This window comes from Tachypleus tridentatus, chromosome 12, assembly GCF_004210375.1.
Source record: "Tachypleus tridentatus isolate NWPU-2018 chromosome 12, ASM421037v1, whole genome shotgun sequence".
Lineage (NCBI taxonomy): Eukaryota > Metazoa > Arthropoda > Merostomata > Xiphosura > Limulidae > Tachypleus > Tachypleus tridentatus.
This window is the reverse complement of record NC_134836.1, coordinates 94,551,491-94,574,877: the sequence shown is the minus strand read 5'-3', so window position 1 is coordinate 94,574,877 and position 23,387 is coordinate 94,551,491. Positions and strand designations below refer to the sequence as shown.

At 30.6% G+C, this 23,387-nt stretch overlaps 1 protein-coding gene and 1 long non-coding RNA gene across 8 annotated transcripts in view; one reads left to right on the top strand and one right to left on the bottom strand.

Moving 5' to 3' along the window:
- LOC143234046 (uncharacterized) overlaps nucleotides 1-17,800 on the top strand; it is a 31,893-nt gene extending 14,093 nt beyond the window's left edge. For 5 of the 6 annotated variants that reach the window (XM_076471071.1, XM_076471074.1, XM_076471072.1 and 2 more), the window contains 12 exons: nucleotides 510-609; nucleotides 3,322-3,375; nucleotides 4,047-4,106; nucleotides 4,840-4,901; nucleotides 6,919-6,977; nucleotides 8,113-8,194; nucleotides 8,924-9,000; nucleotides 10,431-10,697; nucleotides 11,091-11,260; nucleotides 12,147-12,248; nucleotides 15,764-15,818; nucleotides 17,281-17,800. In XM_076471071.1, the coding sequence (XP_076327186.1) occupies nucleotides 510-609; nucleotides 3,322-3,375; nucleotides 4,047-4,106; nucleotides 4,840-4,901; nucleotides 6,919-6,977; nucleotides 8,113-8,194; nucleotides 8,924-9,000; nucleotides 10,431-10,697; nucleotides 11,091-11,260; nucleotides 12,147-12,248; nucleotides 15,764-15,818; nucleotides 17,281-17,349 (1,157 nt within the window). In that variant the 3' untranslated portion in view covers nucleotides 17,350-17,800. The remainder of the gene's footprint in view (nucleotides 1-509; nucleotides 610-3,321; nucleotides 3,376-4,046; nucleotides 4,107-4,839; nucleotides 4,902-6,918; nucleotides 6,978-8,112; nucleotides 8,195-8,923; nucleotides 9,001-10,430; nucleotides 10,698-11,090; nucleotides 11,261-12,146; nucleotides 12,249-15,763; nucleotides 15,819-17,280) is intronic. The other variant, XM_076471073.1, reaches the window with a different exon arrangement.
- On the bottom strand, nucleotides 21-19,498 carry LOC143234048 (uncharacterized). 2 transcript variants are annotated; one of them, XR_013018485.1, is made up of 5 exons: nucleotides 19,232-19,498; nucleotides 12,128-12,207; nucleotides 7,335-7,416; nucleotides 5,298-5,551; nucleotides 21-595 (listed from the first exon to the last, which is right to left on the bottom strand). It is a non-coding gene; the product is annotated as an uncharacterized LOC143234048 (long non-coding RNA). The 2 variants fall into 2 exon arrangements; XR_013018484.1 differs by lacking the exon at nucleotides 12,128-12,207.
- Between the last annotated feature and the right edge of the window lie 3,889 nt (nucleotides 19,499-23,387).

The window sequence follows — 23,387 nt, the reverse complement described above, 5'->3', positions numbered from 1 at the left end:
GAATTATGCCTGTTTAAAAAGTTTGAGTTGCACGTTTATTCAGACAGTTGAGTAACAAACATGTTAAAACTTTACATTGGGCATTTCAGCATTCAAATAACCAAAATATCTGAAAAAATATCCTTCTCCACACAGACAATCATGGATAGGTGAAAATAAATAAATTGAAAATTATAAGTAACTCGCCTGTACAAAGTAATAGTTTGTTGTTAGTAGTATACTAAATCTATTAATTATGTTTAAAAATTCAAATTCTGAAAAATGGGTTATTTAATAAATGGTAAAGTCAAATTTAATTGCAGGTTAGTTTTCTAAATCAGTGTTAAATGCATTGAACCCATTGGGTTACCATAATTTATTATAATAAAAAGAAAATTTAAAATGATTACTTCCCCAAAATTTGGTGTGTTAATTACAAATTGAATGTGATTACTAAAGTTAAGTGACAGCCAAACACTTCAGGTGTATAGTAAATAAATAATAGGTTTGTGCTCTTTTTGTTTTTCCAGAACCCATTCTTTCTGAACATCGACACAGTTGGCCACTTACAAGGAGTGATTTGGAAGATCCTATGCTTTCTCCATCATTTTATTATCTGAAAAGAACAAAGTAAGCATTAAACACTGATTATGAATAAAAATCATCTTTGTTTCTTTGTCTTTCATGTGCAAAATGTGTAATCAGTTTAGTGTTACGATAAATGCATGTTGCTTTATCAAATAAATTTATCATTTGTTGATGATCAAGTTTTGTTTTGTTTCTTCAACATGGTAAAATATTTTTTCTTACTGTGTAATTACGTAAGTATTATCAGTAGAGTATTTTTGTCGCCTTTAAAGTTAACATATTTTGAAATCACTTTATAAATTTATGAAACTGAGAAAATACGAATTACTTTTTCAGAACTTTATTTATTATTTAGAACATTTTCATGTAAAAAAATAAACTTTCTCAGTCTACTATAAATGAGGTATTTTTTATATTTCATGTCATAAAATTAATTAAATGTGGAATGCTATAATACAAACACTGTAGCATTAATTAAAATAAATATGAAAATTCATATCCTAATATTTTAGTATTAATATTTTTGATTATTACACAACAGTCATTTAATTAAAATTTCAAGTGTCTTGGGTTAGATTCCCATTTTCACCATACTCGCTTGTTCTGTCTTTGTTATTGTAAAACTGCAAATGCTGTCTTCCTATGTCATTAGTTTTGAAATGCTAACTCAAGGGGAGACAATTAATTAGCAGCATCCATTGTCAACCTTTCTTCTTTAGGTTTTATTTTTTTAACATCTGACTAAAGAATAAGAAACTGTCTCACAGCATAGACATCCATAGACATTTTTTCAAAGGGGAGCAAGGTAGTGTGAATAAAAATTCATATACTCATAGTAAACGAATAAAGAAATGATTATTTTTCTCATTTTTAAGTGGAGAATATTAGCCCCTTCCCTCCATGAGAATGCTTGTGGCTTGCTGTACAGACTGCCAATTTATTTATTTTTATTTCTGAACTGCTTGCTACAAGGAAGGTAACTATCTGGCAGCACTTAATGCTAACTTGTTTGTTGTATGTATTATGATTCAAGGAACAGTATACAAAACAAATATAATTAATTAATGGTACTGTCAATCAGTTGATTAACAAATACCACTACTAACCCAAATTGATAAAATATACTTGCTTAAAAGTGAAGCCTTCACATGGTGAAATATTGTGAGTGAACAGGAGGTAAATATAGATCATACATGAAAGTATTTATTTTGATCAAAAGTAAGTTATCATTATAGTGATAGTGAACTAGTTTTATGAAACAAGCTGACAGAAGCTCATAATATTACAAATCAAGAAAGAAGAAAACTGAAACCTATATTGAATACAATGCAATGAAAAATCTGGTGGATAACCTTGTTGTTAACAATAATTTTGGCTTTATGCCTAATATATTTTATTACACTTAGCCAATTTAAGTGGTTTAGGTTACCCTAAATCCATTTACTGAGTTAATGATGTAAATAATATATAAATATGAATTTAATAATAAAAATATTTAATAGTATTTTGAACATTACAACTAATAGTATTAATGGAAGGAAAAGAAGTATTATGTCATTTATTAAAATACATGAGAATATTGATCATTTACTATGAAGATTTGTGTATAACTTACAAACATGTTAAACTTCAATATTAAAGTTGTAAACATTCATATATTTGTAGAGGAGTAAATTGAACAAAAATCTAACAAAGTTTACAAAAAAGGGTTAACATCCATGAACAATAAATATAACCATGAAAAACTATGTGCACCTATGTTCTCTAACTGTTTTTCTAGGATAAGCATGACAGTAACATAAACAAGTTTATATCCTTTGAAACAGCAAAAAGTGGCAATTGAAAACTAAATTCTCCAGTGTAAATTTATTTAGTTTGATATATAACTTCAGTCATGTTATCTTTTAGCTATAGAGTTTTTAGTACAGAAAGTAGAATGTAAAACAATTTTTTATTTGTACATTCATAAAGTAAATAGTAAATTAGAAAAAACAGTCAAGTAAATTGGGAAGTATAGAACATGTAATTAAATTAGTTAGAATAACGGAATGAAGAGTTTTTATGGGTAATGTATATAACTTATTAGCTGAAAATATCATGTGTACCACATATACATGCACAAGTTCAGTTGATGAGTGAGGAGGTGAAAGTTATAGGTAAATAAAATAATCAAATCTTAAGAACCAGCTGAAAAATTGTATTGTTAAATGTTTTAATAAATAAGCATGTTTTTTTATTAAATTGCTCTTATAACAATTGTATAATTACACTCAAATTTGCATTCAAAGTATAAATGACTTTAGCAGGTTTTAGGAATAAACAAAATTATTAAATATTTTTTATGGCTAATTATCTGTTATCTAACTTTTTATAAATGTAAAGAAATATATCTTTAATTGTTTAATTTTTGTTTGTGAAAGCTGTTTCTAGTTTAAATGGAAAGATTTGTGACAGAGACAATTAACAATTTTAAAGAGAATCCCTGACTGCTTTTATCCTTATTGCAATAATTCCTGCACCTTTGATTAGGTTTTTATTCCTCAGTGTTGTATTTGCTTTGATTGTGGATTTGAGATGTCAGCATGTTTCTTAACAACATTATACAATTACTGATTATATCAGGTTTTTTGGTGGTTTTTTTACTACGAGCTTATGCAATATTTGTATCTTGAATTTTGGTTACATTTAAAAGATTTGTTTAGGGAAGTCTAAGTCATTCTTAGTTTACCAAATCATAAATATGTTTTCTTCCAGTTCATGTGAAGCATCTCTGTCTCCAAGTGCTGGCACCTGTCTGCCATATTTAGGGTGAGGATAAGTTTCAGCATGTCTGTTGTTGTTTTTTTTATTTCTTGTAATAAATCCTGTAGTTTAGAGCTGATATTGTAAAATGCACATTTTCTATATTGAAAGGGGACTATAAATATTTATATATAATAATAACTTTTGCTTTATTGTTGTTGGAGATTTATTAAAACAATAAATGTGTGTGTGCATATATAATTAAATTAATGCAATCAATAAGATTTATTATGAGTATAGATAGTGATGAACTTTAATACGTAAAATGTCTGAAAAGCAACAAATATTTTCATAAGTAAATTATTGTAAAATTATGTAATATTAGACAAAAGTGACTGAAATATGCCAACATACCAAGAACTTTTGAAAATATGTAGGCTGAGCGAGATTTACTTAAAATCTAATTAAGAAAGCACAATAATGATTATTTATGTTTTTTTAATTTATTTGCAAGATTTTCAAAATATTGTTTTTATTTTTACTTAAGCACATTGTTTTTCATTATTGTTGTTGTTGTATCAATTGACAATTAAAATTGTGATTGTCTTCATTTCAACTAGCAACAGGCAACTTGGTGACAGTTTTCTTAAATATATGCAATACTCTATTTAAAATGCATCATGTTTCCTGCAGTTGAGTATTACATGTGTAGAAACTTTATCTTTGCTGTATGTTAGGTCGACTGATCCCAGTATACCCCCATCTTTGCCTAAGGAGCAACATACTTGTGAAAAAAGGTAGGAAAAGAAAGATGAAACCTACATTAACTTATAGACATTTTTCTGTTTTAAAAAAAGACTTGATGTTTAAGTTATTGTCGTAATAGAAAGTTGACCTTAAAAATGCTTGTTTGACTCAACAGCTAATTATGTTTAAGGTTTCACAATGCCTACCTCTCTTGTTTGACATCACTCAGTCATAGAGCTCCTGGTTTCTTTAAATTGGCACTTCCACAAAACATTGTTTTCTCTTAATATCGTGCTAGTGTTATTTAATGAAAGGATGCTGCTGAAAATTATTATGGATTCCATAACACTGAATTCAGTAACATTGGTTAAGAGTTATTTAAATAAATTAATGTGAAATTTAATAGAATATTCCATTGTTATTTTACTCTTATGCAATAATTTTATACAGTTAAGTGTAAAACTACCATAAAATTAATGATTACATGGAAATAGAGTTATCTCTACTGTTAGGTTTACTTATAATGTATGTTTGTTTTTATCTTGCTTGTTTTTGTGCAATTTCAGATGTTTTTAAAATGTGTTGTTAATACGTGTTTTAATACAGTTGATTAAGAATTAACAAAAAGTGATCTGTTTTACAGTGGTCATAATTATAATTTAGTAATTTCATATTATTGCTCAAATTGTGAGAAATAAATCCACAGTATTGTGTTTCAATTGGACATTTTTATTGCACAAAAATTCTTAACAAGATGTGTTTCTATTTTTTATGATTTTCCAGGATATGCAGAAAAAAAGATAGTATCTCATGTTCAATTAAACATTTGACAAAAAAGATACACAGTGAGTGAATTAAAGTACTTTTATTACAAAGAAGGTATTCTTCTTTACAGCAAATTTTATGAATAAATGTACTATTTAACATAATCCTATCCTGTGGTTCATTACAGTTCTATGCTTCTTTTTATTTATGAGTTGTAATTTTGGTTCTGTATGCAATTAAAATATCTGTGAAATATTTTTGTAGTTGAATCAAACTTGGTGCTGAAAACGTTAAGTTTTTACGAGTGAGTGTCTACTTTTGTGTGATTTTGGAAAACTGGCAAAAACCTATAGTTGAGACTGTATTTCTCAGATGTTAAGAGGATTCTTTTATGTTTTGTTTACTGTTGTTTTCTGTTTTGTCTATTTACTTGAAATATGCATCTGTACATGGATGCTTCAGCACAATTTACTCACACTGCTGGGCATGACCAACTGATTAGAGCTCTTGGCTTGAAATCTGAGGGTTGCATGTTCAAATTACCATCCCACCAAACATACTCTCCCTTTTGGCCATTGAGTCATTGTAATGTGATTGCCAATCCCATTATAAGTTGGTGAAAGAGTAGCTTAAGAATCAGTGGTGAGCGTAGATGACTGGCTGCTTTCCTTCTAGTCTTATGTTATCAAATTAAAGATGGCTAACACAGACAGTCCTCTTGTAGCTTTGCCTGAAATTTAAAACAAAACCAAAACAATTACTCATACCAGATAGTAAAAAGTGTGTGTTGCCCCATATGAACCCACACAATGATCACTGATGTTTAAATGGATTTTAATGTGATGAACTACATTCATACCATCCACACTGTGAAACTGTAACAATCAAGAATTAACACACACACACACACACACACACACACAACACACACACACACACACACACACACATTTGAATTACAGGCCCATAGAAGACAATTGTACACAAAAGCCATATTGTTACTGATACGAGCACAAAATTACAGCTTAATATACATATCAATTCAACATAGGATCGTAACAAGATAGAAACAATGAATTAAAACCTATACTAAATATCTTATACATTCCGACTCTTACATTATCAAATAAAGACAATTTTTGAAAGTTTCCAAAAGATAAACAAATCAATATCTCGTTCGACCAGCAAGTACATGTGGAGTTCCTAATTCACATTCCAAAGCTTCCAGTGCTTATTCTAAGAAATCCCACATGGTTGTGACCATGATAACTTCAGAGTGAATATATTTATAGGTATTCTTAGTCAGATATTGACAACGATAGCATTATTACAATGTAAGAAAATTGTGAAGACATGTAACATGCATGAAGGCAATATAACAAAACTCTCAAATATACAAATGCATGCATTTTCTCAAGGGTAGATATCAATTTTCATATATTTAAGTACTGTGCATGAGAGAACTAATTGTCTATGAGGATGAATATACGTGTGATTGGGTTTCCAGATTGTTCCCCAATCTGGATCAAACCAGATTCGTTTGGAAGGGCATAAAACTTGGATATTGTTAAGATTTAGATAAAAAAAAAAAATGAAATTGAGCTAGCTGTGGCTACAGTGTGTGCCCAGTGTACTTTATTACATTTAACATTTAAATGTAGCTATACTTGCTAACTGTTTCCTTTTAAGACACTTGTTTATCAGTAAATATAATTGTTTCACCAAGAAGAATTTTGTAACTCCCTTCCTCTAGTATGATTTTACACTTTAATGGAACAACAGAATAAAGTTCACCATTTTTTGTGGTGCAAGTTTTCTTGTTTTTTTCTTGATTACTATGGACTTTAGTTGATTTGTAAAACCTAGTTTGTTTTATATAAATTTTTATAATGTATTCAGAGCTGATGTTTTGTTAATTTAGTTGTCATTTTGCAGTAACTGCAAAGAAATGTATAAAATAGGAGTTAGTTTACATATTTCATAAGAATCATAAATGACATTGAAAACCGTAGAGTACGTGATAGCAGATCTTTTTGATGAAATTAGCTTTGCAGTGTATGATTTTGGTTAGTAGTTCAAATACATTGATCTTTTTAGGTCTAAAAAAGAAAATCAGACATTTTGAAGAAACCTTTGAAGCAGATCACTGTTTTAGAGTGAGTATATCAGTGCACATTTTGGTGTTTTTAAAGTGAATTCTATTGTGATATAATAGTATAAAGTATGCATTGGCTGTAAAAACTAGAATCTAAGCCAATTTTCCATTTAATTTGTGTCTCACAATAGATAGTACATTACTGATGCTAGCCGATTACCCATAGCACCAGTGCCCCCTTTGGTCCTAGCAATTTGTAGAGATGACAGTGCACGTTGGCTATGAGGGATTTGCAACCTGGTATAGTAATCTCTGTTGAATTCTTTTTTTTTTTAATTTGTCCAGAGGACAAAATACATTTACTTATCTACTAGTGAGAAATGTGCATAGCACTGTGCTAATTAATGGTAATACTTACCAAGATTCCTAAGAGCTTGCATCTTACTTTATCGAACACCATTCATTTGGTGGTGTTCACTTTTTGTTTTCTTTTTGAGGTCCTGAAAAAAAATTATTTTCCAGAATATTAGTTTTCTCAAGGAAGGACATAAGTTAGAAGGGTATAATAAATCATGTAAAAGTGAAGACAGTATAAATTGAATAAAGTAAAGAATATTGTAAATAACAGTTTTTTGCTTGAAAAATTGGTAGATACTTGAAAAACTGATAATACAGAACTGTTTCTGATGCTATTCATTGCTTTATAACTCTGTAATGTTGATCCTGTGTGTGACCTCTTCATTTTTGTTTTGCTCCACTATGCACAACAAATTCAGCTGCTCGGTTATTTCCTGTATGTCAAATGGAGAGAAAAAAGTTCTCCAATTTTGGAAAATGGAGACAAAAATAGGAAAATTGTAACCCCTTATGCAAATCCAGATGCACACAGGATGAAACATTTGTGAGGTTGCACATCAAGTAATTATAAGTTTTTCTAGTATCATACATATAAGCAAGAGTTCCTTTATTGTATAATGATATCACAGCCCACCCACCCTAGTGCCACCAGTAGTATATCTGGAGACATGCAATGCTTTTTTGTCAAGTTTTGATATATTTGGTGGGCAGAGCATAGATAGTTCATTGTGTAGCTTGCGCTTAACTTGAAACAAACAAATTCTTGTATTTTAAAAGCATCTCTCATTAAATTCAGAATTGCTATTGTAATTCAGTTGTTCTTATTTATATTTCAACAGCCCTCTCTTGTTGACAAAATGAAAGATTGTGAAATAAAAAAGGTGATAACAGAACTTGCCAAATTACGAAAAGAACTAAGGGGTAAGTAAAGGATTTTTTTTTTAATGCTCACTTTTAAGGAATGTTTTTATTGGATAAATATCATAATGTACCTGTAGAAGTGAGTGTTTGCAGGTATTTACTTTGCAAATGAGCACAACTGGTTTAATCCATTTTATATATTACAAATTCAAAATTATTTATTTAACATTGATTTCCTCAAGCACTATTACTGATTGTATTCTAAAGACAGCTGGTATAGGTATTAAAACTTTTGTTAGAAACAGTTGCAAACTTTCTTTGCTAACCTGAAGATGACCTGAGAAAGTAGAAACATTGTACTGTACTTTATTTCAATTAAAGTTTTGATATTTGTACCATCTGTCTTTAGAATACGTTTTTACCTCATGTGGGTTTCTCATCATCATGGAGTATCATTTATTGTTTATTTTAGACAGTAACATGTGAAATAGATTTCTCTTGTAATAAATTTTGTTACTTTAGAAGTGTGTTTGTGAAGCAGTGAATATTAGTAACCAATTTATAATTGTGATTTTATTAGAGTTACACGTTCAGTATATCTATTATCAGAATGACAGACTACTTCCAATATTTGCAACTAACTGCTGATTGTCGAGGAAAGGAACATTTGTATTTTGTAGTAATTTATTTTGTTTCTGATTTGGAACAATTTAAGTGCTGAGTTATTACACACCTTTTAATCTTGTCAGCTATTAAAATTGTAAAAGTATAGTAGATTTGTTTCCATAGATTTGAAGGAGGAACAGCAGTTGGAACAAGATTGCATTGACTCTACTTCCACAGACTGTATTAGGAAGGTCTGCAATGTGAGTCATGGCAACTGGTCAGATGAAAGTTTTAAACATTCAGTAGAATATTTCTGGATAAAACCACAATAAATTTGTAAGAAGATAAACCTTTTGCTAATAGACCAGATGCTATTGAAGTAAATAGTAGTTTTGTTTGTGTACATGTATATTTATAATACCTATTTATTTAAAATTTCTCCTAAGCTTGTAAGTAATATAACAAAATTTCAGTAGCCAATCTATTTTCTAAATATTACGTTAAAAAGTATGAAATATATTGAAAACTATTAATCTGTTAGAGTTTAGTTGTCATTGGCTGAAGAGTAACTGGAATGCTGCAGAAGTGCTCCAATTGAAATAGAACTGCAATCTTGAGCTTGTGGGTTGTTATAGTAATGTGCAACCTTGTGTACACTTCTCTAGCATGTTTAATATATAGATATGATGTTATTATTTTTTAGTTTTATTTATTATTTTGTAAAAGTTTCCTTTATATTGTTTGGTCAGCATATGCATGTAGGACTAACCTAAATCTCTTAAGCTGGCTGAATCTTGAGATATTAAGAATTGGGCCACTAATATTGTTATGATAAATAAAAAATATAAAGTATGATCAATTAGCTATACTTATTACTTCATGTAATTACATTGAACTGTGGTTTTGTCATAAGTAGTTAGTTAGCTTGCTCCAGTCAGAAGTGAATATTAACAGATTAAATAAAACCAGCAGAAGACACTTAAATATTATATAAATATATATTTCATTTAGTTTCTTACAGGTTAGTAACATTTCACAGTTTAATGTATGTTTATTTTTTACGTAGCAGCAAATAGACTTAACTCCTGGAGGAACGCCTGTGATGTGTTTTTTCAAAGTGTTTTTCATATCTATGATTTTTGAATATTTATCATAAGTTATACAACAAACTTAATATTTTATAGTTCAGAACAATGCAAAAAAATTGATTCATTTGCAATGGTCACAGTCATTGACCCATACAAGTTACATAGATAGATGATTCACTTTTACTATAACTTCTTATGTTTGAAACATAATAACTATATTTAAAGTATTTTGATAACAAGATCATTTGGAATTGACACAGTAAAATAGAAGAATTGAGAATACGAACTAATGGTGTAGCTAAACATTTTAATACATACCACTTGTAAATTCAACTTTAAAAAATATCTATTTATCACTTTATCCTTGCAGGCTATGTACCTTTGTGGTAAAAACATAGGGTGTGAACACTATGTAGGTACAGTAATTTTTTATAGTTAACTTTCAATCTGGTTACAACATAATGTTTAACACTAGGCAAGAACTGTCATCTGATAAATCACTTATGATGGAATAAGCCTGTTTAATTTTCTGTATAAAAAATATATAAATAAGTATCCTAGTATTTTATATAATTCTTAAATTTAGATACAATATTCCCTAGGATATGACAAAAGATCAAATGCTGGAGGAAAAGGTAGCTGCTCAGAAAGAACTTTTGATATGTGAAAAAATTTATGGACAACCAGCTACAAAGATTCACCGAGAGATGATGCATCCTCTGTATGATCATTATTGCAGTGTTAAACGACCGATTGGCAGAGTTAATTACTTTGAAAATTCTGTGGCTAAAGAAAGTGCAACAGAGCTGCAACCAATTTTGGAAAATGTTGCCATGAACTTTACATCTCCAGAGAGATGTTTCACCTCAGTAAGCGTGTAATCATAAATTGCAGATGGTGATGTAACAGTACATATGAAAGTGTGCTTATACCCTATTGGATGTATAACTGAAGGACAAAAATTTATTTCTTTATTGAAATTGTATTTTTATTAAAAGCAATAGAAAACTACTGTGAATTTTCAGATTACCACCACTGTTTTTAAAGACTTGAAATATTTAATAAATTGTTCCAAAGTTAGAACAATACAATTTTTTAAAGTTTATTCTTTCTATGCTCTTTGTACTTCTGTGTGTACTACTGTTAAATATACATATTTTTTATAGTATCATTGTTATGCTTATGAAACCCTCCACTTGTCAAGTTAACATTTATAATCACTAACTTTACTGTGAATATAGTTTATGTATTTATTATTCCAGGACCAGATGAAAGGAAATAAATCAAGTGTTACAGAAACATTCACTTCAAACTTGTTGCCTGAAAAAGATCATATTTGTGTCATTGATCATGGAGTCAGTGATGTACCCAAACCAACAGAGGAATTTGTGGTATCAGATATCAAAAATTCCAATCTTCATGAGTTATCTTTGTGAGTGGTGTCTTGTCTTTGTGTTACTTTTTTGATTAAGGCCCTAGTATAGCTGTGGTATTATAATTAGTCTTAGAGGGTTTGTGAACATTAAGATTAAGTTCTTACATGTACTTTTCAGTATACATTGGCTTTATGAAACAATTCATGAGAAAGTTGCCACTGCTCTAACAGAGATGCCAACCATTATGATTTCAGCATGATCATTACGATTTTGGTGTATATATTACAACTATACGCTCATACAGACAAATATTACAACTTGTTTCAACTCCCAAATTATTATATATCATATAGGCCTATACAATAAAGTGATAAATTGTCCCCCCAGGGCTTGAAAGGGGTGAAAAGAAAACTTCTAGTGAGATACAAATAAATTTTGATAATAAATAAAAGATATAGTCCAAATGGTTACTTGCGATAATCATGTTTGTGCTTGAAATAATAAAAAATATTTGTATCTTTGACATTTACCAATAGTTTGAGTGCAGTGCTTTTCCATACTGGGTACGTGGGGGAATCCATAGTTATGTCATCAGTGCTTGTCAGCCAATCAGTGCTCGCGTAGATGGGTATTTTTCGTTTTCTAAGCAGCATATAAACACCAATGCAATCATTCACAAGATGGAAAAAAGAGGCCTCGTTCACCAGATTGTCTTGTTTCTGGCAAATCTAAAAGGACTAAAACTGTGAAAGGGCTCTGTCTACAATCATTACGCTCAGTCATTTGAAATAGTTGGCATCTCTGCTCTAATAGAGTTTATACTTGTTCCAAACCATTTAACTATGAGTTTATAAAAACAATTAATGCCATGTTAGGCTTTTAAATAAATATGGAAATGGGTAAGTATTTTAATTTATATTTACCTGACAATTTAAAACTTAGATCTGAATTGATTCAACGACAAAGGCAAACAAGAGTTGAGAAACGAAGATTAAGGAAGATTCTACATGAATTTGAAGACGGGTTCCAACATAAAAATGGAAAGTAAGATTACATTCCAATATTAATTAAAGTACACTAACATATATATAACCAAAACATCAATAAGATTCACCTATGGATACAAATAAGTTATATATAATCTTTGTTTTCTTAACATATATAATTGCTTCTAGTTTTATTTTAATTTTCAGGGGTATGTATGTAGTACAGTTTTCAAGTAAAAAAACAAAAAAAATAACATTTTCAGATGCAATTTTTTTTTTCCTGTATCCATGAGGTATTAGTTCAATCATCTTATGCTAAAGTGCCTCTTTTTGGTGATAACCAATAGCTGCCAGTCATTTGTATGTGGCCCTACATGGCCAGGTAGTTAAGGCACTCAGCTTGTAATCCGAAGGTCACGAGTTTGAATCCCCATTACACCACACATGCTCACCCTTTCAGCCATGGGGGCTTTATAATGTGATGGTCAGTCCCACTGTTTGTTGGTAAAAGAGTAGCCCAAGAGTTGACAGTGGGTGGTGATGACTAGCTGCCTTCCCTCTAGTCTTACACTGCTAGATTAGGGACAGCTAGCGCTGATAGCCCTCGTGCAGCTTTGTGCAAAATTCAAAACAAACCAAACCATTTGCATATAAAAACAAAACCATAACGGTTGCTGATAGTCTTTCTTTTCTGTTGAAATTGTACTTAAAACAAAGTGCACATGTATATATGAGAAAATTTCTAAATACATTAATTTTCTTAATTAGTAACACTGCTTTGTCTGTTCAAGGTATTGATCATTTCAGGTTAATATCATTTTAAATAACTGACTTGACAATTACTCATTTAATACATAACATAACCTTGTTTCTTCAACTAAACCAAGAATAATTTCATAAAGGATTTGAACTTTCTCTAAACAAAATTAAAATTATAAGTCTAATTTAATAAATAGCAATCCCAAGTTAAATAATTGGTAATAACGTGACTTCATTACATATTTTGATAATGTAGAAACACTAGTTTGAATCAGTTTTAAAAAACTTAAAATTTTTGTAATGTTTAAACATAGAAAGTAGCTTTGATACAACTTTAACCTTTCATTACTCTTCTGTAAAAATTAAAAAATGTATAAAAGAAATAAAAAATTACATAATCACTTCTCTGGGGTCTGAGTGGACCCCAGCATAAAAAGAAAATTAATTAAAAAAAATATTTAAATAATTATTAATAATAACAAACTTATTTTTGGAAATGGAAAACTCTAACACTCAAACTCTTTTCCTTATTAATTAATAAATGAACATTGAATATTACAACTTTTTCAAGCAAACTAATTTTCTGTATGATTGTACAATTAAGGTTTAAAAGCTAACTTTTAAAAGGATTGTAATAACGAAAAACAGGTGAAAAGTACCTTCTTGAATAGAGGTTGAAGCCAGGATTCCTGCCTCACTCTTGTAATTTGAGACTACCAACTAAGCAATAGTGCCAAAGCTTCAAGCAGAAACTCAAACTGGATTATTACATATTTTCCTCCTTGTTAATTGTGAGGATCATTATTCTGTCTCCTGACCAATATTAACTATTTGTGTTTATCTTGCAGACTGGCAGCTATGGGCATATATACAAATATAACATTATTTTGAACATTAATACCACATCTCATTTTTCACAAAATAACTTGTGTTGTATTTAGATACAGCTGTATCTGAAAAATAAGTTTAAAGTATTCTAACATTATTTTGAACATTAATACCACATCTCATTTTTCACAAAATAACTTGTGTTGTATTCAGATACAGCTGTATCTGAAAAATAAGTTTAAAGTATTCTAACATTATTTTGAACATTAATACCATATCTCATTTTTCACAAAATAACTTGTGTTGTATTCAGATACAGCTGTATCTGCAAAATAAGTTTAAAGTATTCTTGTAAATGCAGATCCAAGACAGTGAAGAATAAACACAACTTGTACATTAAAGTTACAAATGCAAAAAAAAAGATGCTGGTGAAGACATAAATTATTATTTACAAATATATTCGTCATTAAAATAGTTGGATTAAAACTTATTGTTGTGGCTGCTAAGGTGAAGATTTCTTCCAAGACAAAAGAGACCATGAGTGGAAGACTGGTATGTGTGGAAGCCCTTCCTCCACACACGTGCACGCACGTGTGTGTACGTACGTACAGTCAGGGAAAATGCTGTGTAATGTATGCCAGTAATCATCAGTTTACATACAAATATAAGCTAACACAAGCTTGTTTGTACAAGGTTCTGAATTACCTGTTAGAGTATGTTAGCCACCTAAAAGTCCATACAGGAATGCATACAATGCTATCTTGAAACTTAAGAATGAAGTCCACAGTGTGTAACCTTTGCCTATGTAAAAGGCTTAGAATGTGGTTACAAACCTTCAACAGAAGTCGGTATGGATGATATCTATAGAATGCAGTATTGCATGACAATTAGGAACATTATCTCAGTGTATATATATACTAGTCATAGAATAATGAAATTGGTATTTATTTCAGATGTGACACTTGTTTTTCATAACAGTTTGTTTTTAAATATTTCATACATTTATAATAAGTTGTTTATTTAAATTGCATCCGAAACCAAACTGGTTGCTCATGTAATGATGTGAAATAGATGAAGAGCAATCTTGTTTGATCTAGGCCTGATCTCAGTAAAACATTAACTAATCTGTGAGGGCTCAAGTTCCAGACAGACCAGTTTTCACCTGAATTAATACACAAGTACAATAAATAGAGCTGTATTCTAGAAATACTTTTTATTATAGCTAGTACCTTAAAGTTTATGGAGTTGGTTCTGTGATAGAACTGAAATATTACATCAGATTTAAGCACAAAACTCTAGCTAGTGCTCATTTTTATTTAATATAATACAATGTATTATATTATTTTGAGATGATTCCCTTCCAGTGGAAGGTGTTTCGTCAGAACAGGAATGTGTATACATTACAACTGTTTGATTATGCTCTAAGAAGAAAATGTACAATTAAACTTCATATTCTACATGAAAACTTGAAGTTTGGTGAAGTTTCTGTCCATGATAAGTGGTTTAAAGAAAGTAGTTTAGCTTTTTATTTCAAAGTTTGACTATAGGCAAAATTGAGTTAATTGACCATTTTGTTGGTTGTTATCCAAGCCAGGCATTGCCTTGGTGGATGCTAAAAGAGTAGTGGATAAAAGAATTATTCCCTGAGTGAGAAGTGAGTAAACTTGGCATACCATCAACTGTACCACTTACTGAAGAAAATTCAGCTTTTAAACACCTCTTCACTCTAATAAAAGTGCAAGTGAAAACTGTGTTGGGTCATTTTTGCTGTCATTGTGAAGTTTAGTTCTTGTATGTTTTATAAAAATTTACTCAGATTTGCTTTTTAATCCTTGTTTAGATTATATATAACTTTAAAGAAAATTTAGTTTTTGAATTTTTATTTTAAAAGTTTCTGAGTAACATTGGTTCTGTTTGATGCTTTAATGCATGTGGTTAAGTTACTTGATATCCATTGTTTTTATTCAATTGATGTGTCTTTGTCAGAAAAGCACAAAAAGAAGACAGAATTGCAGTGGAGCCCATATACAGTGAATACAAGGTAATTACAATTAGCTTTTTCCAGTTAGTGTTTAGTATATTGGTCATTTTGTTATTAACATCCTTAAAAAAAATAACTATCCTTAAACATCTTATCTGAAATACAGGCCAAGAAAATAGAGATAAAGACTGATTATTTGATTTTGTATTACTTTATCTAAAATGTATAATAATCATTTTTAACAAAAGTTTTAATCTGAACATTTTGGTTATAGTATTTTTGTGTAAGTGACTTGAGTGGTAAGATTAGAGAAAATGTTTTATGATTTAGTGATATCATATGCCCTGACTTTTAAAGTACAAGAAAACAGATTTCATGAAAAGGGTTAAGTTATTCACTTTTAGTTATATTAAATTTATTTTTGAACATATCATTTTATTACAAAAATCATTCTCGACTAGAGTTGCAAAGTAAATTAAATAGAAAAGTTGTTTGTTTTTTTTAAATACTAAGTTTCCCTAATATTAAAGGATATAAAACTCTGTAGCCATTACAACATGTTTATATATTTTTATTTAACTACTAATAATAGCTTGAAGCTAAAATACTTATTGTAATTTAACTATTGTTTTCATTAGTGACCATCAACATACCATTTCTTACACACGATTTAAGTTGTGTATTTTTGTTTATTTATAAAGAAAGTTTCATGTCATGATATTCAGTGTCAAAAAAATTTAGGCATAACTTGTTCTTATAACTCGCACGTTTTTTTAATCATAACTACACTCAATCACTCATTATAAGTATTACAAACTGACTGAAATTTACAGGAACTTTAGGTATTTGGAAGTAACATGAAAAACGTGATGTAGTAAAAACTAAAGTAAATGCATTTAGGTTTGTAGACGTGAATTAGTCTTCAGGCTTATTAGATATGCAATTGTAAATTTGCTTATGGAATCATGATTGTCGAAACATTGTAGGCTAGATACTGAGGCTTAACAATTTTGAAACATTTAAACTTAGTTACCATTGTATTTCATAACTTTTTTTTTTTAAATAAAGTATTACATTTAAACTATCTACTTGCTAATATTTTAATTCATGGTGTAGAGTTGAAAGTTTTAAGAGCAAAGAACAATTTTAGAAGACACATTTTTTTTATATTTTCCACTCAAACACTTAATTTTTTTCCTATATATCAGTTTAGTGTATTGTAATTGTTCCCTCCATGCTGCTTTCTGAAATTTCATATTGCATGTACTTGTGGATATATGTATGCATAACAATTATGTACATTTGTTGATTCTTACGTGTGTGTGCGTGTGTACGCATCATAAAGTTTATGCTGGAACTCAGCTGTGAATTAAAAATGATTAAAATGATGACTATAAAAAAACAAAAGTTAAATTTTTGTGATAAATAACTAAGACATTTTTTCTTTGCCAGAAGTAGTATATTTATTATAATAAAACAAATTATTATAAATTATGTACTGACATTGCTCTCTATATTACAGAATGCCAAAGGAAAATTAAAACTGTTAGAAGCTCTTGTAGCCAAGCATGAACTTCAGCACAGAATCTGAAGCTTCAGTGCAAGTTATTTAACTTTTAAAAGAGTGTTTTGTTACAGAAAACTAAAATAGTTAAGAGTATTTTAGGAAATGTTGGTCTACAGAATATAAACTAAAACCAAATGTATTTGTATTTTCAGTGTTAATACACAATTTTTTGATGTGGACATACCTAAAAATATTGAAAGTTTATTTTTTATTATTGTTGTAACTTTAAATATATTGAAGGCAAGTACTTTTTCTTTGTTTAGACAAAAGCCTAACGTACTTGTGATTTCACTGTTAATACACAATCTATTGATATTTATCTTTCATGTGGACAAATCTAAAAATATTGAAAGTTTATTTTTTATTGCTGTTATAACTGTTTAAATATATTCAAAGCAAGTATCTTTTCTGTTTTAGACAGTTTTGAATATTATGTTGATTTGTTCTTTATTAAAAATAAAATTTATGTATGTTGTCATATGTCTGTCATACTTGTTATATTCTGTAATGTGAGTTGTGACAAGTTTATATTTAACAGGATATTTTTTAATTAATATAAATTTGTTAATAACCAAATTACCTTCCATGTTGTTTCAGTACCAGAATGTTTACTTGATACTGTTCTATCATAAAATATACAGTAGTATTTACTCAGAGTAAAATATATATCTGGTATTGGTTTCTTAATTACAAATGTTTTAATTAACATAATAATGTATCATATTCTTAAAGAAAACATACTCAGCATGCCAGGTGAAAACAATATGAAAATAAAATTGAGAAACTTGCAATTAAAAGTTATAAAACTCGGATACCAACTGATGAATTACAGTAGCTTATTTATATTAATCATGGCACTAAGTCGGAGGACTTGTAATGCTAAAAATTGGGTTTCAATATCTATGGTGTGTATTCAATAGATAACTTTTTATATATCTTTGTGGTAAATAGTAAACAAAACAAAGAAAATTATGGTTTATGTAAGAATTTAAATGCATCTTATTACAATGCCACATGTCAAAGGTTTTAAATGACAGAAAATCTGGATTGAGCTCTGTAAGATATAATTGTATTAATAAAAGGTATTTATTTAAAACTTCACATCCCCAATGACAGAGACTTTCCAACATTCATGGTAATGTGGTCTTGGAGTCAGTGCAAATGTATCCTAGTGATAGTTATCAGAAAGTGGTGATTTTTTTTATTCTCCCAACAATTTGGTAACTTTCAACATTTTCTAACTTTGTTTATGGTAATTTCTAAAGGCTCTTAAGTTCAGCAGGAATTAATACATTTTTCAGTGTTTCCTTCAAATAAGAAGAAACAGTAGCTGGTAATTATTGATTTTGTAGAGCAGTTCATGGAAAAGATGTGGAAATCTGAGAATATTTAAATTCATTTGGTTTAAATGGTACTGGAACAAGGATGACAGTCTCATATAAAATAACTTTTAAAAATACGTGTTTGTCAGTAGAAGCTTGACAGGATCAAAAATATGACTGGCTATAATGTAAAGGAAAAGGTGAAAGGAGTTCAAGATACAATATTCGATTTAAATCCTTGTTGACTGGTGTAATTTGAACCTGATTTTTAAGTATGCAGTACTTAACCCTTCCTTGATCTTTCATGCTGGCTGTCTTGCTGTTCATCAGTGCTGTTTTAGAGCTATAGTTGTAGACATTTTCCGTAACTCTAGTACTTTCTTGTACATGTGTTACTGGTATAATAGGGAACTGCTTATTTATTTGTATATATTTTGATAAATATAATTTTATCATACGTACAAAATATACACTTAAGCCTAATGTACTTGTGGTTTCAGTGTTAATACACAATTTGTTAACCTTGGATACAACAATACAATAACACAGTACTGACTTGATCGCTGTGCAGACTGTTTACTTACGTCCTTGGAATAGTCAATTTCATTAGTTGGGATTTACACTTGAAACGAATATTCTATTTGTTTTGTGAAGGTTCAGTGTATGGAGAGATGGAATAATGGCTCAGTGTGTTTGCCTTGGCAAAGAATATTAATTTGTTCCCAGTGGCACAACTGTACGTCTCTGACTTACAATTCTAGAAACTGAGTTCATATACCCTTGGTGAGCACAGCACAGATGGTCCATTGTGAAGATTTGTGCTTAACTGAAAACAAAGCAAAGTATGTTAATTAAGGGTACATTATTAAAATATTAAAGTAACAAATATAAAGTGTATTTACTTGAACAAAAATAATATTATGTTGCATATTTATTATAAATAACAAAACTTGAAATTTTGCTTGTTTTATTCCTGGTCCTTCATAAAAATTGATACACGAAATTTTCTGAGATTTCTTGAACAAATAAATTAAGTTAAAGATAGACTCATTCGTAAAGCCAGCTTTTAGACTTGCCCTAAATAATGTGTAGAAACTGAATTAATTTAATGGCTGTGTTGTTGTGCCACTGCCAGAAATTGCATTTGTTTTAAAAATGATTCAATCACTGACAACGTAATCTAAACAATAATTATTAATAGTTTTGATAATTAATGAATCTGTTTGTTCAGAACAAAACGTTAAAGCAATGTAACAAGCATGTGGTAAAATTTCCTGTTGAGTAATACTATACCGATAAGGGTCGTAAAAACCCTGAATAACCGTTGTATACCTGCAAAGATATGAATCTTAATAACTAAAATAAAGAAGACAAATGATAACTGTGTTTGATACCCGATTACATGGAAATAATTATGTTGAAATATCGACTATAGCAATTACATCAGTATGGGGTAGTTTGACACCTGTACCGTTTATTTTGAATTTCGGGCGAAGCTACTCGAGAACTATCCGTCCCTAGTGTAGCAGTGTAAGACTAGAGGAAAGGCAGCTAGTCATCACCACCCACTGCCAACTCTTTGGCTACTCTTTTACCAACGAATAGTGGGATTGACCGTAACATTATAACGCCCCCACAGCTGAAATGGCGAGCATGTTTGGTGCGACGGGTATTCGAACCCGCGACCCTCAGATTAAGAGTCGAATGCCTTCACCCACCTGGCCATCACAGGCCACACACCTGTATTGTAAGATGACGAAATTGTTATATGTCTGAAAGAAAACTCACGATTTTCTTTTAACAATATAACATTCCAAAGAATGTTGCTATGAAAATAACGCTGGTCTGAACATCGTAGATAAGAGGGTTACAAACCCTGGATAAAGGATTATACAAACTAAGTGAAGATCTAACCCGTATTACAAAGTCATAGGTTTTTAATTATTTGTACACGTTAATAAGGACCCGCGTTTAACAAATTAGGGCCAATATTTATGAGCTTCTTTCGTGCTGTATATTTTATCATTACATAATACATATATTTTTGATATGCGGCCACTCACCTTGCATGTCATTCATGTTCTAAACCTGGAACACTTACACGCCCCTAGCTGTGTATGGTTTTACTATATGAAAAAGGGAAGATGACCCGAAACATTGAATTAAAGAAATATGAAGCGCGTAAGTACTGCAAGAAATTCCAAACCCTTCAGTGGCAGGTCATATATATTTGCCGTCTTCCGACGCGAGAAACCGGTTTTGATACTCATGATGGGCAGAACATATTGCGTTTCTTTGTACGTAATTACAAACAAAAATTGTATATGAATCTGCGAATTAAATATTTTCTCCTTTGTAACTCTGTGGCTATTTTTTTTTATTAAAATAGGTTTACAAACGAGCTGCGAATAGTTAATTTTTGGACACAGTCCAAGCATGCCAGCCACTAGGCCAGATCCACCCTCTTCTTTCGAAAGATCATGGGTTTGAGAGGTGGTATCGCTGAACAAGATTCATTGAGTGCTGTCGAGAAAATATGGTAAATATTAAATGTATAGTTGTTGTCAAAAACGTGGATAATCCAATGGAAATTTCTTGAAAACAACTAATTATAAAATAAAGTTAGTAAAATGTTTGTTTTGTTCTTCGTCCAAGTGGTCTAAGTTTAAAGCATCAGATGTTACACCCACCGTCTTGAAACGTTTGACGAAAAACTCAAATCCTTTTTAATCCGCTTTACATAACCGTCATCTTACGAATAAAGCGTTCTCTATAGAAATCCCGCGCTTGTTTGTTGTTGAACGTAAAGCGCTATTTGCTCTCTGTCCACTGCGAATATATAAACCTGATTTTTAGATTTTTGAGTCTTCAGATTTACATTATAAATAAAAAGAAAATTAAGACCATTTAAAACTAGCCATAGATATCATTAATAATTTTCGTGATGACGAGAAACTTACTTGAAATAAAAATGTATTCTCAAGATGACTGGTATGGGTATTAACATTTTAATGAAAATAAAATTACTTTTCGTTTAAGAACCAGCAAGGCCAGGTTGTTTGGGTGCTCGTCTCCTAATATGAAGGTCACGGGTACGAATCCCTTTCAGCATTGGGGGTGTTATGTGACGGACAATCCCACTTTTCTTTGGCGAAAGTCAGTAGTGGTGATTAGCTGCGTTTCCTCTAGTCTTACACTGATAAATTAGGGACGGCTAACGCAGATATCTCTGGTGTAGCTTTGCACGAAATTCGATAACAAAGAAACAAACAAAATACTTTTGGTTTAAAAGTTAGAATTTGGGTTGTCTGTGTGTGAGAGAAAAAATTTAAATGAAAGACATTCATCTAAGTATTTTCTTTAGAGGTTTTTCTTCAAACATAACACAAAAAGATTTTGAAAATTGCAAAGAATTTTATGACGTGTTTTTCACTTTCACCTTGCGACCAACTTGTACAGGGTGGTCCAAAATTATTATGATTCTGGTGCATATAAATATATTAAATATATATATATATATTAATATTAAATGTATTAAATCGCTACAAAAACGGGGCAGTAACAACTCCTAATGGCCACCGCTAGTACGGCGGTATGTCTACGGATTTACAACGCTAAACTCAGGGGTTCGATTCTCCCCGATGGGCTCAGCAGATAGCCCGATGTGGCTTTGCTATAAGAAAAACACACACACAAATAACTCCCATGATGAAAAAAACCTCTCTAAACTTACTTATTCCACCGACAAGTATGTTTATTTAACTACATAATTTATGATGCTTTAATATACTCTTATTAAAACTGACCTATTGCATCGTCATATACGTTTATGATAACGATGTCGTGAACTGGGCACTATTATATAAATTCCCACAAAACATACTTGCCATTTCAGCTGTGGGGGCGATAAACTATGGCGGTCAATCCGTTGATAAAATAGTTGCCCAATAGTTGGCGGTGGGTGGTGTTGACTTGCTTTTTTCCCTTTAAGATTTCACTGATTTGGGCTAAATGTAATAGGTCTCGAACATGCATAGAAACGTTATTTCATGACAGTGTCTCTTTCAACTTTGCAATATTGTTAACGCAAACGTATGTAATAATGGAATAGATAAATTCTAAAAGTATTTGATGACAGTTTGGACTACCTTGTATATACATTTTTTTTTTTTAAGTTTTGGTTGGTTTTTTGGTTTTTGTAATTTCGCATAAAGCTACTCGAGGTCTATCTGTGTTAGCCGTCCCTAATTTAGCAGTGTAAGACTAGAGGGAAGGCAGCTAGTCATCACCACCCACCGCCAACTCTTGAGCTGCTCTTTTAACAACGAATAGTGGAATTGACCGTCACTATAACACCCCCACGGCTGAAAGGGCGAGCATGTTTGGTGCGATCGGGATCGAACCCACGACCCTCCGATTACGGGTCGAATGTATCCTTGCCGGACCCTTTAGAGCATTTTAAAGCAGACTCGAGCAAAGCTCCACATGTTCGCTATGGGAGGTGCTGTACCAGTTTAGTAATTTTAATTGAGGAACTGTCATTGTGAAAAATTACAAATATTTGGTACGAAAAAACTTACTTTATGCAGTGTAGATTATAATTGTTTATTTACACATGCTTGCTGCTTGGTTTTAAATATGTTTAAACTGCTATAATATGTTATTAAGTCTCTCTGCCTACGCACTACTTTTAAACAGGACCATGGTATTCTAAAGATCTCTTCTCCTTGAACCTCAAAG